The 15,546-nt window shown below is 40.6% G+C and overlaps 1 protein-coding gene across 1 annotated transcript; it reads right to left on the bottom strand.

Annotated features, from left to right (window-relative positions):
• Window positions 1-562: 562 nt before the first annotated feature.
• On the bottom strand, window positions 563-5,143 carry LOC135572347 (WAP four-disulfide core domain protein 2-like). Its single transcript, XM_065020047.1, has 5 exons — window positions 5,033-5,143; window positions 4,039-4,173; window positions 3,242-3,379; window positions 2,442-2,578; window positions 563-871 (listed from the first exon to the last, which is right to left on the bottom strand). Exons 1-5 carry the CDS (start codon window positions 5,133-5,135, stop codon window positions 869-871), a joined length of 516 nt encoding a protein of 171 aa, XP_064876119.1. The 5' UTR covers window positions 5,136-5,143; the 3' UTR covers window positions 563-868.
• Window positions 5,144-15,546: the final 10,403 nt, after the last annotated feature.

Here is a 15,546-nt window from a genome sequence, read left to right as displayed (position 1 = left end):
AACTGTTCGCTGCACTGGCCCCCCAATGGTGGCACAAACTCCCTCACGACGCCAGGACAGCAGAGTCAATCACCACCTTCCGGAGACACCTGAAACCCCACCTCTTTAAGGAATACCTAGGATAGGATAAAGTAATCCCTCTCACCCCCCCTTAAAAGATTTAGATGCACTACTGTTCCACTGGATGTCATAAGGTGAATGCACCAATTTGTAAGTCGCTCTGGATAAGAGCGTCTGCTAAATGACTTAAATGTAAATGTAAATGTATGTCAAGGCACGTGCTAAGAACAGTCCTTAGCATGGTATATTGGCCGTATACCACACCTCCTTGTGCATTTTTGCTTAATTATAATGTTCTATAATAAGGTTGCACGATCACCTTCCGGTGTAAAAACCATTGAAGTTAAAACCAAAAAACAATGTTTAAACTGAGAACAGGCATTGGTCTGAAGCCGGAAAATGAAGGATATTCACATGAGCACCACACGAGTCTCAAATAACCCCCTAAAAAACCAAGCACAGGTGTTCAAAATCTTGTTTTATTCAAATTCAGCAGTCCACATTGAGTTTGTCAATTCACATACTGCCCATGAAAATTGTCCAGTTTCCATAAAAGCTATGATCATTTTTCATATTTATTATTGCATAAAATCATCAGTTTTCATAGACATAATTGTACATGTAATGATTTGTATTTTCTACTTATTTCTTAAAACTAATAAGAATTTCCAATAAAGCTTCAATGGCTCACTGCAGGCATAGAATCAACATATCCAGAAACACATCTGTTCCTCGGGGCACTGGCCATCTTTGTAACAGTACTCGGCACACATGTAGGTCCCGTTGGGCAGGACACAGCGACCGGGCTTCACTATGGTAACAAATTAAAAGTTGTCAGTTATACAGTAGAAACATACGTGTAATAGGAATTTCCAGGGTAACAATCGAGAAAAGCAGTTGCAGATAAAGTCAATCAAATCTATCCATAATAAATCGATACATGTAAAATGTATATGTACAATGTATGTGCATGTACAGTGGGGAGAACAAGTATTTGATACACTACCGATTTTGATTTGATACACTGCCGATATCCATATGAAAATAAGAATTTGTTCTTAACTGACTTGCCTGGTTAAATAAAGGTAAAATAAATTAAATATAAAAGATAAAATGTATATGTAAAATGTGTGTACATGAATATACAGCAAAAAAGCTGTAAAACTCCAAAATATTTGTGTCCTCCAAAGAGGTGGATTGGTTAATATTAATTATTTTTTATTTAGAAAATAATTATATCCAGCTTATTACAAGCTGCAACAGGGAGACACTTCAGCACAGAAGCATAGAAATGTCTAACTGGCATCTTGGAGACATGCCCTTTACATTCTAATCAGACAGCACCAAATGTTCTGTAAACACCAGCTCTAGAGGCTTGTAGGAAGTCAAAACAAACAGGCTGTCAGCTGCTACAGAATCACAGTGTTCACAGAATGTCATCAATACAACATAACAGTGAATAATCAGTGTGTCCTCGGCCCTTATATCTCAAGTCCGGGGTGAACCTCTATCAACAGATATGAGAACAATCCATAACATTCAGCATCAAGTCTAGTGACCATCAATCCACACCTTGAGTGTCACAAGTAGAACACTGGAAATCATCCGTACACTGATTCTTTCCATTGAGGTCTTACTATTACAATGAGTTGGAATTTTGTTGGTGGCCCTTGACAAATTGTCAGCTTAAAGTTGTGAATTGCTGTATCGTAAGAAACGTATGTTGCTACTCCTCTGAAGTCTCAGCCTGATATTCCCAAAATCCTTTTTCCCTGAAATATTTTACTTTCATTTATCTAGGCAAGTCAGTTAAGAAAAAAATATTATTTTCAATGACGGCCTAGGAACAGTGGGTTAACTGCCTTGTTCTTAACGACAGATTTTTACGTTGTCAGCTCAGGGATTTGCTCTTGCAACCTTTCGGTTACTAGTCCGACGCTCTAACCACTAGGCTACCCTGCCGACAACAGTCCACCAACCAACGGACATCTAGCCAACATGACACAACTGTGAGAAGCATTAGAGTCAACATGGGCCAGCATCCCTATGGAACGCTTTAAACACCTTGTAGACCCCATGCCCTGATGAATTGAGGCTTTTCTTAGGGCAAAAGGGGGTGCAACTCAAAAATAGGAAAGTGTTCCTCAAGTTTGGTATACTCAGAGTGTATAGATGTTGCATAACATTGGTATATACTCTAAAGGCCTGCATGGATCTTGAAAATCGTCTTAATTGAGTGTCTCAGCTCTAAAGAGTGTATGTGAAAAATATCTATCTATGTGTATGAAATGTACAAGCCCCAGCTTTCTTGTTTCCAGAGTAATGCAGCAATAATGAATGCAGTGGATGTGTGTATCTGTCACTCTGGGACCATATCCTACCTGTGTCGGTGCAATGCAGTTATGCCCACATCCATTGTGGCAGCATTTTTCATCATTGGGGCAGTCACTGTCATTGGAACAGAACTCTGCACACGTCCCTGAACCCCATCGTCTACGAGGGCACACTCCAGGCTTTGCTTTGGGACAACACAATTTGAGCAGACATGTCAGGGAACACACCTTACCACAAAGTAACATGAACATGGACACAATTACACTGAACCATTTTCTGAAAATCTGTAATATTTGTGTGGAGATCATTACGATAAATGTTAGCTGCTACAGAATCACACAGTGGTCACAGAATGTCATCAGTACAATACAACAGTGAATAATCAGTGTGTCCTCTGTCCTTTTACAGGGACCTCCAGTCTGGCGTCAATCACTATCAACAGATATGAGAACAATCCATAACATTCATCATCAAGTCTAGTGACCATCAACCCACACCTTGAATGTCACAAGAAAAACAATGGAAATCATGTGTATTACAGAAGCTCTATACTAAACATTGTGTTGATCACTCTAAATTAAATATGAGCTTTACTGGTCTTAAATGTCCCCATTACAAAATGTTTATGATATATATATATATATATATATAAAACTCTAAATACCTACATGGCTCTCAGAAATCTTCTTAATTGAGTGTCTCAGCTCTAAAGAGAGTGTAAGTGAAATATATTGATCTATGTGTATGAAATGTACATTACAAGCTCCATCTTTCTTGATTCCAGAGTAATGCAGCAATAATGAATGCAATGGATGTGTGTATCTGTCACTCTGGGACCATATCCTACCTGTGTACGGTGCAATGCAGTCATGCCCACATCCATTGTAGCAGCATTTTTCATCATTGGGGCAGTCACTGTCATGGGAACATAACTCTGCACACGTCCCTGAACCCCATCGTCTACGAGGGCACACTCCAGGCTTTGCTTTGGGACAACACAATTTGAGCAGACATGTCAGGGAACACGACTTACCACAAAGACACATGAACATGGACACAATTACACTGAACCATTTTCTGAAAATCTGTAATATTTGTGTGGAGAACGTTACGATAAATGTTAGCTGCTACAGAATCACACAGTGGTCACAGAATGTCATCAGTACAATACAACAGTGAATAATCAGTGTGTCCTCGGTCCTTTTACTGGGACCTCCAGTCTGGCGTCAATCACTATCAACAGATATGAGAACAATCCATAACATTCATCATCAAGTCTAGTGACCATCAACCCACACCTTGAATGTCACAAGAAAAACTGGAACCATGTGTATTATAAACTGTATACGCTAAACATTTTTGTTGATCACTCTAAACTAAATATGATCTTTACTGATCTTCATTTCCCCATTACAAAAGGTTTATGGTAGCAACTTGTCAGCCTACACTGACTCTAAATACCTACATGGCTCTCAGAAATCTTCTTAATTGAGTGTCTCAGCTCTAAAGAGAGTGTAAGTGAAATATATTGATCTATGTGTATGAAATGTACATTACAAGCTCCATCTTTCTTGATTCCAGAGTAATGCAGCAATAATGAATGCAATGGATGTGTGTATCTGTCACTCTGGGACCATATCCTACCTGTGTACGGTGCAATGCAGACATGCCCACATCCATTGGAGCAGCATTTTTTATCATTGGGGCAGTCCCTGTCATGGGAACATGACTCTACACAAAGCCCCGGGCCCGATGGTGTAGGGCACACTCCAGGCTTTTCTTGGGGACAACACAATTTGAGCAGATGTCAGGGAACCCAACTTGCCACAAAGAGACATGAACATAGACACAATTGGACTGAACCAATTTATGAAAATCTATCATATTTGGGTCGAGATGGATTTGACAAATATGCATTTGCATCTCTGGAAGGTTTGTAGGCCATACTCCAAGTAATTTTGTGTCTAATTAATAGTTTTGGAGACATTTGTCCCCCATTATCAATGTTTCCCCCATAACACCCATGAAAATGCATGACAGCCTTCTGAACACTCACAATCTATTGGTCCAAATAAGTAGGTTGAAAACATTGTATGTTAACTAAAATGGGCTGTGCAGCTAGTTACACACAGACACACAAACAGTGCTATTAAGATGCAGAAATAATCATTTCTAGTTAAATGAACATATGAGACAAATTGACAAACACATCATTATATGTTGACTGAATTGTTGCATACGTTTTCTCAAGTTGGAGCTAAGTTTGGGCCAACTAAAAATGTTAAGTTCAGGTAACACTTTTATCTAGAAGTTGAATAAACTGAAAAAGGCTTTGGAACCACTTACTTCATAATCATTTGTTGAAACAACTAGAATTTATTTGACAGTGTATGCGTAAAATGGCCAAGGGTAGGCTGGATTGTTTCAAAGTCATAATGGCTGGCTTGTATTTCTTAGTAAGGTTGCAACAACATAGGTTGCAAAGGGGCTATGCACCATTATAGGCTATTGTTTATAACCAATTAGGTAGGCTTTAACACCTAAGTCAAGTGTAGCAGGCTTCTTAAAATAAATCATCAAATTGTCACAGTTTGTTTCATGACAAATAATGCAAAGTAGGCTAATTAGAACAACTCACCTGTAGATGTGCCTCCCGGTTCTGCAGCAGAGACTATTTTCAAATCTACAAATGCCAACAGAAAAAGAACCAAAGCACAACGCGCTGACAAATTCATGTCCATGCTGACTTCAAGACTGTTAGAGCAAATGCAGTCCAAATCAATTTAATAGAAGAGGAGACCATAATATGTATTAACCTTAGATGACTAAGAGGGGGGCGCTGCTTTGAAGCCATCGCACAGCCATTTTGGTACTCCTCCTTCATTTGACAAATATATTCTATTACAGACACCTTAATGCATACATGCAAATTATATGAATTGAATTGAACATGAACATTTTATATTTTGAGAGTGTTAATGTTACTGCCCCCACCACAACAAAGAATTACTTAAATACATGAAATTGTGTCCTTGAAACATTTTATTGAAATATTGTAGAATTCCATTCATTCCTATGGAGGACTGCTCTTTCTGGGATGTGCCAATGTGGCGGCCTGTGGCTTCAAAGCCTCTCATTGGCCATTACAAAGCATCAGCAATCCAGGGTTTATACACATCATTGGGGAGAGACCATAGAAAAGATGAATGCACAAGGAACAATGCATCTGCAGGGTCCCTATGCCCATCAATTTACATTCCGATTTCGGATCCGAATACTTTCTTAGGTCACATGTAATGAGAATAATTAAAGAGGATATATGGAACTTGTGCCTCTGGGGGTGCTCTTGATCCAAAAGTGGTCCCCCAAATGGACATTAATATTGTCCAGAAATTAAGTCAAAATTTGATGTAAACAATTCACAACTAAACGTCAATAGTGTGTCTTCAACTGAGTTTGTAGTTCAATGACTGAATGCATTTCTGTTAAACTGCAGGTGAAAATCCACAATGTATAATGATTCATAACGAAATGTTTCAAAGTACAGTATGTGGAGAGCTATAACACTGTTGATGGGTTGATTTTTGGGCAACGGTTGGGCTCTGTTTACATGGTATATGATTTTTTACTTGTAATTCATCTTAAGAAATAGGCCTATACATGTCCCAAAATAACTTTTTAAAATTCTTTCAAATATTTTCTCTCTCATCTGTCTTGTTCATGATGGGCAGACCTATACGCTTTTATCATTTTACTACACTGATATCTTGTAGCTTAGAGCGGACAACTATTTGGCAGACTAAATACATTCTCAACATTGGATTTTCTTACATTATTCTCTCACAATAACGTTGTAGGACTATACACATCACATTCTATATGACTGACTGTTAACCTGTCTCCTACCCTTCATCTACACTGATTGAAGTGGTTTTAACAGGTGAAATGAATAAGGGATTGCAGCTTCACCTGGTCAGTCTATATCAGTCTATGTTCATAATATTTTGTACAGTCAGTCTATAACATGTTGTGGTTGACAAAGTGATTAGCCCATTTGATGCGCTGTTCAGGAGTCTTATGGCTTGGGGTAGAAGCTATTTAGGAGCCTCTTGGACCTAGACTTGGCGCTCCGGTACTGCTTGCCGTGCGGTAGCAGAGAGAACAGTCTATTACTAGGGTGGCTGGAGTCTTTGACCATTTTTAGGGCCTTCCTCTGACACCGCCTGGTATAGAGGTCCTTGGTGGCAGGAAGATTGTCCCCGGTGATGTACTGGGCCGTAAGCACTATCCTCTGTAGTGCCTTGCAGGTAGAGGCCAAGTAGTTGCCATACCAGGTAGTGATACCAACCCGTCAGGATGCTCTCGATGGTGCAGCTGTAAAATCTTTTGAGGATCTGAGGACCCATGCCAAATCTTTTCAGACTACTGAGGGGAATAGGTTTTGTCGTGCCCTCTTCACAACTGTCTTGGTGTGCTTGGACCATGTTAGTTTGTTGGTGATGTGGACGCCAAGGATCTTGAATCCTGCTCCACTACAGCCCCGTCAATGAGAATGGGGCGTGCTCGGTCCTCCTTTTCCTGCAGTCCACAATCATCTCCTTTGTCTTGATCACGTTGAGTGGGTGTTGTTGTCCTTGCACCACACGGTCAGGTCTCTGACCTCCTCACTATAGGCTGTCTCATCGTTGTCGGTGATCAGGTCTACCACTGTTGTGTCATCAGCAAACTTAATGATGGTGTTGGAATAGTGCCTGGCCATGCAGTCATGAGTGAACAGGGAGTACAGGAAGGGGCTGAGCACGCACCCTACCCTTACCACCTGGGGGCGGCCCATCATGAAATCCAGGATTCAGTTACAGAAGGAGGTGTTTAGTCCCAGGGTCCTTAGCTTAGTGATGAGCTTTGAGGGCACTATGGTGTTGAACACTGAGCTGTAGTCAATGAATAGCATTCTCACATAGGTGTTCCTTTTGTTTCTTGATTAAATCACTAACTCCTGAACTTGCTTCCCAACTCTCAGCGCACATTGTTACACTAATATTCATAAGACCATTACATAAGATATGTAATATAGGTCATTATAAACGACTTTACTAATCATCAGTTAAGTCTTTTTGCGTGGCCTCATCTAAAGTGTGGGCTATTTATACATGTGTGTGTTCCGAGATGGCATAGCAGTTCAGACGTCTTTGTCCTCGTCTTGTCGTGTCCTGTATATATATATATTTACAACTTTTTTTTTTCACATACATTTTATTTTATCATCAACTCATCTTCAAAACACTCTCCTGCAACCCGCCTCACCAATTTATATTTATAAATAAGTATTATTTACCTCAAATCTGCAATCCTCCAAGAAGCTAGCCAGAAGCTAGCCAGAAACTCCAAGAAGCTAGCCAGAAACTAGCCAGAAGCTAGCCAGGAGCTAGCCAGAAGCTAATCCAGAAGCTAATCAGAAGCTAGTTAGCTTCTTTACTGGCAAATCGTTAGTATTCAGCTAACCACGGTTTGTGGTCATCAGCTATCCTTTAGCTCGAAAATCTATCGCCAGTTTTGTACGGCAGCAGCGGCTCGGAACGGAACATACCGGACCAATTTTTCTCTCCATGTCCCTGGATTTCAACTGCTCTCTGGACATTCATACCCGGATCTCACAGCTAGCTAGCTGCTATCCGTGTGACTATCTGCTTTCGTCGATTCCGGAGCAAACATCAATTACTCCGGAGCTAGCCAGCTCCGTCAATCACTCCTAAGTTCCATCAATCACTCCTGGGCTGCAGTCACCTATCCGGACCCGTTTTACTGCCTACGCGGAGCCCCACCGGGCCTTCACAACTGGACTGCCGATGTTATCTACCCGAAGGAGATCCGGCTGGCTCCTCCGTCGCGACGTTACCTGAACGCCCATCTGCGGCCTGCTAACCGTTAGCTGTCTTACCGGCTGCTCTCAGAATAGACAATCGGACAATTTATTTATTTGTATTATTATTATGTTTCTTCTTGGGCCTCTATAACTATCTATTGTTTTTATTTTTTTGTTGTTGTGTGATTTGGATTCCAAACTACAACATTTTCAGACAAGATAGAACTGCCAAAGGGGGCGGTGTTGCAATCTACTGCAAAGATAGCCTGCAGAGTTCTGTCCTACTATCCAGGTCTGTACCCAAACCATTTGAACTTCTACTTTTAAAAATCGGACCTCTGGCAGTCTCTATGGGGGTGCCACAGGGTTCAATTCTTGGACCGACTCTCTTCTCTGTATACATCAATGAGGTCGCTCTTGCTGCTGGTGAGTCTCTGATCCACCTCTACGCAGACGACACCATTCTGTATACTTCCGGCCCTTCTTTGGACACTGTGTTAGCAACCCTCCAGGCAAGCTTCAATGCCATACAACTCTCCTTCCGTGGCCTCCAATTGCTCTTAAATACAAGTAAAACTAAATGCATGCTCTTCAACCGATCGCTACCTGCACCTACCCGCCTGTCCAACATCACTACTCTGGACGGCTCTGACTTAGAATACGTGGACAACTACAAATACTTAGGTGTCTGGCTAGACTGTAAACTCTCCTTCCAGACCCATATCAAACATCTCCAATCCAAAGTTAAATCTAGAATTGGCTTCCTATTTCGCAACAAAGCATCCTTCACTCATGCTGCCAAACATACCCTTGTAAAACTGACCATCCTACCAATCCTCGACTTTGGCGATGTCATTTACAAAATAGCCTCCAATACCCTACTCAACTAATTGGATGCAGTCTATCACAGTGCAATCCGTTTTGTCACCAAAGCCCCATATACTACCCACCATTGCGACCTGTACGCTCTCGTTGGCTGGCCCTCGCTTCATACTCGTCGCCAAACCCACTGGCTCCATGTCATCTACAAGACCCTGCTAGGTAAAGTCCCCCTTATCTCAGCTCGCTGGTCACCATAGCATCTCCCACCTGTAGCACACGCTCCAGCAGGTATATCTCTCTAGTCACCCCCAAAACCAATTCTTTCTTTGGCCGCCTCACCTTCCAGTTCTCTGCTGCCAATGACTGGAACGAACTACAAAAATCTCTGAAACTGGAAACACTTATCTCCCTCACTAGCTTTAAGCACCAACTGTCAGAGCATCTTACAGATTACTGCACCTGTACATAGCCCACCTATAATTTAGCCCAAACAACTACCTCTTTCCCAACTGTATTTAAGTAATTTATTTATTTTGCTCCTTTGCACCCCATTATTATTTTTTTATTTCTACTTTGCACTTTCTTCCATTGCAAAACTACCATTCCAGTGTTTTACTTGCTATATTGTATTTACTTTGCCACCATGGCCTTTTTTACCTTTAGCTCCCTTCTCACCTCATTTGCTCACATTGTATATAGACTTGTTTATACTGTATTATTGACTGTATGTTTGTTTTACTCCATGTGTAACTCTGTGTCGTTGTATCTGTCGAACTGCTTTGCTTTATCTTGGCCAGGTCGCAATTGTAAATGAGAACTTGTTCTCAACTTGCCTACCTGGTTAAATAAAGGTGAAATAAATAAATAAATACATACATAATAAATACTAAATACTTTCGAAACAATAAGCACACAATATTCCGAAACTCAATTATGTTGAGTAACATAATGTTTTTAGTCCATAAATGCTTTTCTTAATTACATAAATGCTTCAAAATTCGCAAAAAGTGACATTAGCTGATGAAGATTATCTCATAGAACAAAACGTATAAGAACTCCCAAACCTGTCTTCACCACAAAACGTATTTTCAGCGTTTATCCAAAAACCCTACAAAAACACAATACATTTTCCCATAGGCTTTGTTCAAAGAACCATGATGGAGTTAGTCCCTACAAAGAGACATCATTACTATTGCTCTCTATACATGTTAGCAATTGGGAGTCTCCAACCCTTGCAAAAGTAACCTCACAGTCCAATCCCCCCACACCCCTTTGCTAATTTCACCACCAGCAAAGCATTACAAAAGAATCTCACCCATCTACCCACAATATCTCATAATGACAGTGAAAACATGATTTTAGAAATGTTTGCTAATTTATTGAAAGTGAAATACAGAAATATCTCATTTAAATACAGTACCAGTCAAAAGTTTGGACACACCTAGTCATTCCAGGTTTTTTCATTTATTATTATTTTTTACTATTTTCTACATTGTGTAATAATAGTGAAGACATCAAAACTATGAAATAACACATATGGAATCATGTAGTAACCAAAAAAGTGTTTAAACAAATAAAAATATATATTTTAAATTCTTCTTAGTAGCCACACTTTGCCTTGATGACAGCTTTGCACACGCTTGGCATTCTCTCAACCAGCTTCACCTGGAACGCTTTTCCAGCAGTCTTGAAGGAGTTCCCCACATATGCTGAGCACTTGTTGGCCCCAATTAAGGTGCCACAAACCACCTGTGCTAGACAGCCATTTTCAAAACGGTTCTCTTTGCGGTTATACAAATTAAAACCATCCATTTCTGGTGGATTGACAATGGAACTCTGTTTAAAGTATCATTTTTAAATGAAGCCAAACAGAGTAGGCTACTATTTAAATGTTATCCTCAAGAAGAGGCAGAACATAGGCTATATTACAGCAAATAATGTCAAATCTCGAAAGTACCGATAGAGGAAAAAACATTTTCTTGTAGAGAATGTATAAGGAAGGTATCATGTTAATGAATGACATTATAAACAACAAAGGTCAAATTATGTCACACAAGCAATTAATCACGGTATAAGGACATGTATGCTCATTACAAAATTATAACCAGTTCATCGCAGCTCTGCCACAAAAATGGAAGAGAAAATTACTTAAAAGAGAAAGGAATGAATTAATCGTAAAGGGCTTAAAATGACCGATATAAATCGTAACATGTATCAGTTTCACTTATGGTCAAGAGGGTTGACAACTACACCGTATAAAATTCAAGATAGTTGGGAACAGATTTTCGATATCCCAATACCATGGCATCAGATTTATTGAAGTAATATACAAAGTAACAATTGAAGCATCAATCCTTTCTTTTCAATTTAAGCTATTATATAAGATTCCCGCTACAAAAAGAATGCTCAGTATATGGGGCATTGAACAGAATCAATAGAGTATCTATTTTGGTACTGTCCATCGGTGGCTTGTTTTTGGAGTCAGGTTCAGGAATGGTTGTTAACATGGGTACCACTGGGCGCACATTTGGGGGTTTTGCCCTAGCACTACACAGCTGATTCAAATAACCAACTCATCATCAAGCTTTGATTATTTTCATCAGCTGTGTAGAGCTAGAGCAAAAACCAAAACGTGAACCCAGGAGGAGCCCCAGGACCGAGTTTGGGAAACCCTGCCCTATGGTACTGCCCAGGGACACAGTGATTTAACGCAAAGTGGTGGATTGTGGGCATGCGCCTGCCACGGAGGAACATGCAAATCTTCCACTGTTTGATGTCAGAGTAGCTCACCATTGTCCCAGGGGACATGCGGACTACCTCCAAATCATCTCACATCTGACGCACCAGGTGTCCAAGTCCCCTTGTGTGTCCAAGTTGTTTCCACCGAGATGGATGACGATATTCACGGTCACAACTCGACTCAGCGAGAGAGAATATTTCAGAACCCTTCAACTGAGAACAGCTCGGCCATATTTCCGGCTCGTGTAGTCGTCTATTTAGCCAGCTACATTGTGTAATCACATAGCAAATATTTGCTTCAGTCTTTGTTTCCTTGCTCTCGCCAATTTTCTGTGAGCAATGATCAGTATGATTATAAGCATGGATCTTATCAATAAATAAAACGTACAACATCGTGAAGATTCACAAGGAGAGCATGTGTTAAACTATATTATAAAGTGGGTGGTACTTGCCCCGAATGCTGATTGGCTGACAGCCATGGAATATCAGGCCATATACCACGGGTATGACAAAACATTTATTTTTACAGCTTCAATTACGTTGGTAATCAGTTTATAATAGCAATAAGGAACCTCGGGGGTTTGTGGTATATGGCCAATATACCACGGCTAAGGGCTGTATGTCAAGGCACGTGCTAAGAACAGTCCTTAGCATGGTATATTGGCCGTATACCACACCTCCTTGTGCATTTTTGCTTAATTATAATGTTCTATAATAAGGTTGCACGATCACCTTCCGGTGTAAAAACCATTGAAATTAAAACCAAAAAACAATGTTTAAACTGAGAACAGGCATTGGTCTGAAGCCGGAAAATGAAGGATATTCACATGAGCACCACACGAGTCTCAAATAACCCCCTAAAAAACCAAGCACGGGTGTTCAAAATCTTGTTTTATTCAAATTCAGCAGTCCACATTGAGTTTGTCAATTCACATACTGCCCATGAAAATTGTCCAGTTTCCATAAAAGCTATGATCATTTTTCATATTTATTATTGCATAAAATCATCAGTTTTCATAGACATAATTGTACATGTAATGATTTGTATTTTCTACTTATTTCTTAAAACTAATAAGAATTTCCAATAAAGCTTCAATGGCTCACTGCAGGCATAGAATCAACATATCCAGAAACACATCTGTTCCTCGGGGCACTGGCCATCTTTGTAACAGTACTCGGCACACATGTAGGTCCCGTTGGGCAGGACACAGCGACCGGGCTTCACTATGGTAACAAATTAAAAGTTGTCAGTTATACAGTAGAAACATACGTGTAATAGGAATTTCCAGGGTAACAATCGAGAAAAGCAGTTGCAGATAAAGTCAATCAAATCTATCCATAATAAATCGATACATGTAAAATGTATATGTACAATGTATGTGCATGTACAGTGGGAGAACAAGTATTTGATACACTACCGATTTTGATTTGATACACTGCCGATATCCATATGAAAATAAGAATTTGTTCTTAACTGACTTGCCTGGTTAAATAAAGGTAAAATAAATTAAATATAAAAGATAAAATGTATATGTAAAATGTGTGTACATGAATATACAGCAAAAAAGCTGTAAAACTCAAAAATATTTGTGTCCTCCAAAGAGGTGGATTGGTTAATATTAATTATTTTTTATTTAGAAAATAATTATATCCAGCTTATTACAAGCTGCAACAGGGAGACACTTCCAGCACAGAAGCATAGACAATGTCTAACTGGCATCTTGGAGACATGCCCTTTACATTCTAATCAGACAGCACCAAATGTTCTGTAAACACCAGCTCTAGAGGCTTGTAGGAAGTCAAAACAAACAGGCTGTCAGCTGCTACAGAATCACACAGTGTTCACAGAATGTCATCAATACAACATAACAGTGAATAATCAGTGTGTCCTCGGCCCTTATACCTCAAGTCCGGCGTGAACCTCTATCAACAGATATGAGAACAATCCATAACATTCAGCATCAAGTCTAGTGACCATCAATCCACACCTTGAGTGTCACAAGTAGAACACTGGAAATCATCCGTACACTGATTCTTTCCATTGAGGTCTTACTATTACAATGAGTTGGAATTTTGTTGGTGGCCCTTGACAAATTGTCAGCTTAAAGTTCTATGAATTGCTGTATCCTAAGAAAGGTATGTTGCTACTCCTCTGAAGCCTCAGCCTGATATTCCCAAAATCCCTTTTCCCTGAAATATTTTACTTTTATTTATCTAGGCAAGTGAGTTAAGAAAAAAATCTTATTTTCAATGACGGCCTAGGAACAGTGGGTTAACTGCCTTGTTCCTAACGACAGATTTTTACCTTGTCAGCTCAGGGATTTGCTCTTGCAACCTTTCAAATCAAATCACATTTTATTTGTCACATACACATGGTTAGCAGATGTTAATGCGAGTGTAGCGAAATGCTTGTGCTTCTATTTCCGACAATGCAGTAATGACCAACAAGTAATCTAGCTAACAATTCCAAAACTACTACCTTATAGACAGACACAAGTTGTAGGGGTTAAAGAATATGTACATAAAGATATATGAATGAGTGATGGTACAGAGCGGCATAGGCAAGATACAGTAGATGGTATTGAGTGCAGTATATACATATGAGATGAGTATGTAAACAAAGTGGCATAGTTAAAGTGGCTAGTGATACATGTATTACATAAAGATGCAGTAGATGATATAGAGTACAGTATATACATATACATATGAGATGAATAATGTAGGGTATGTAAACATTATATTAGGTAGCATTGTTTAAAGTGGCTAGTGATAAATTTTACATCATTTCCCATCAATTCCCATTATTAAAGTGGCTGGAGTTGAGTCAGTGTGTTGGCAGCAGTCACTCAATGTTAGTGGTGGCTGTTTAACAGTCTGATGGCCTTGAGATAGAAGCTGTTTTTCAGTCTCTCGGTCCCAGCTTTGATGCACCTGTACTGACCTCGCCTTCTGGATGATAGCGGGGTGAACAGGCAGTGGCTCGGGTGGTTGTTGTCCTTGATGATCTTTATGGCCTTCCTGTGACATCGGGTGGTGTAGGTGTCCTGGAGGGCAGGTAGTTTGCCCCGGTGATGCGTTGTGCAGACCTCACTACCCTCTGGAGAGCCATACGGTTGTGGGCGGAGCAGTAGCCGTACCAGGCGGTGATACAGCCCGACAGGATGCTCTCGATTGTGCATCTGTAGAAGTTTGTGAGTGCTTTTGGTGACAAGCCGAATTTCTTCAGCCTCCTGAGGTTGAAGAGGCGCTGCTGCGCCTTCTTCACGATGCTGTCTGTGTGGGTGGACCAATTCAGTTTGTCTGTGATGTGTACGCCGAGGAACTTAAAACTTACTACCCTCTCCACTACTGTTCCATCAATGTGGATAGGGGGGTGTTCCCTCTGCTGTTTCCTGAAGTCCACAATCATCTCCTTAGTTTTGTTGACGTTGAGTGTGAGGTTATTTTCCTGACACCACACTCCGAGGGCCCTCACCTCCTCCCTGTTGTTAGTAATCAAGCCTACCACTGTTGTGTCGTCCGCAAACTTGATGATTGAGTTGGAGGCGTGCGTGGCTACGCAGTCGTGGGTGAACAGGGAGTACAGGAGAGGGCTCAGAACGCACCCTTGTGGGGCCCCAGTGTTGAGGATCAGCGGGGTGGAAATGTTGTTGCCTACCCTCACCGCCTGGGGGCGGCCCGTCAGAAAGTCCAGTACCCAGTTGCACAGGGCGGGGTTGAGACCCAGG

This window comes from Oncorhynchus nerka, linkage group LG7 (genome assembly GCF_034236695.1).
Source record: "Oncorhynchus nerka isolate Pitt River linkage group LG7, Oner_Uvic_2.0, whole genome shotgun sequence".
Classification (NCBI taxonomy): Eukaryota; Metazoa; Chordata; class Actinopteri; order Salmoniformes; family Salmonidae; genus Oncorhynchus; species Oncorhynchus nerka.
The sequence above is the reverse complement of the archived record's forward strand: the minus strand, read 5'-3'. Positions and strand labels throughout refer to the sequence as shown.

What these genes read in the sequence shown, in the direction of transcription:
- LOC135572347 (XM_065020047.1), bottom strand. Translation starts at nt 5,135, where the DNA reads ATGGACATGAATTTGTCAGCGCGTTGTGCTTTGGTTCTTTTTCTGTTG. An exon ending in ACCGGGAGGCACATCTACAG is followed by an intron (nt 4,174 to 5,032) that starts GTGAGTTGTTCT and finishes GTTGTCCCCAAG; the next exon opens with AAAAGCCTGGAGTGTGCCCT. An exon ending in CTGCATTGCACCGTACACAG is followed by an intron (nt 2,579 to 3,241) that starts GTAGGATATGGT and finishes GTTGTCCCAAAG; the next exon opens with CAAAGCCTGGAGTGTGCCCT.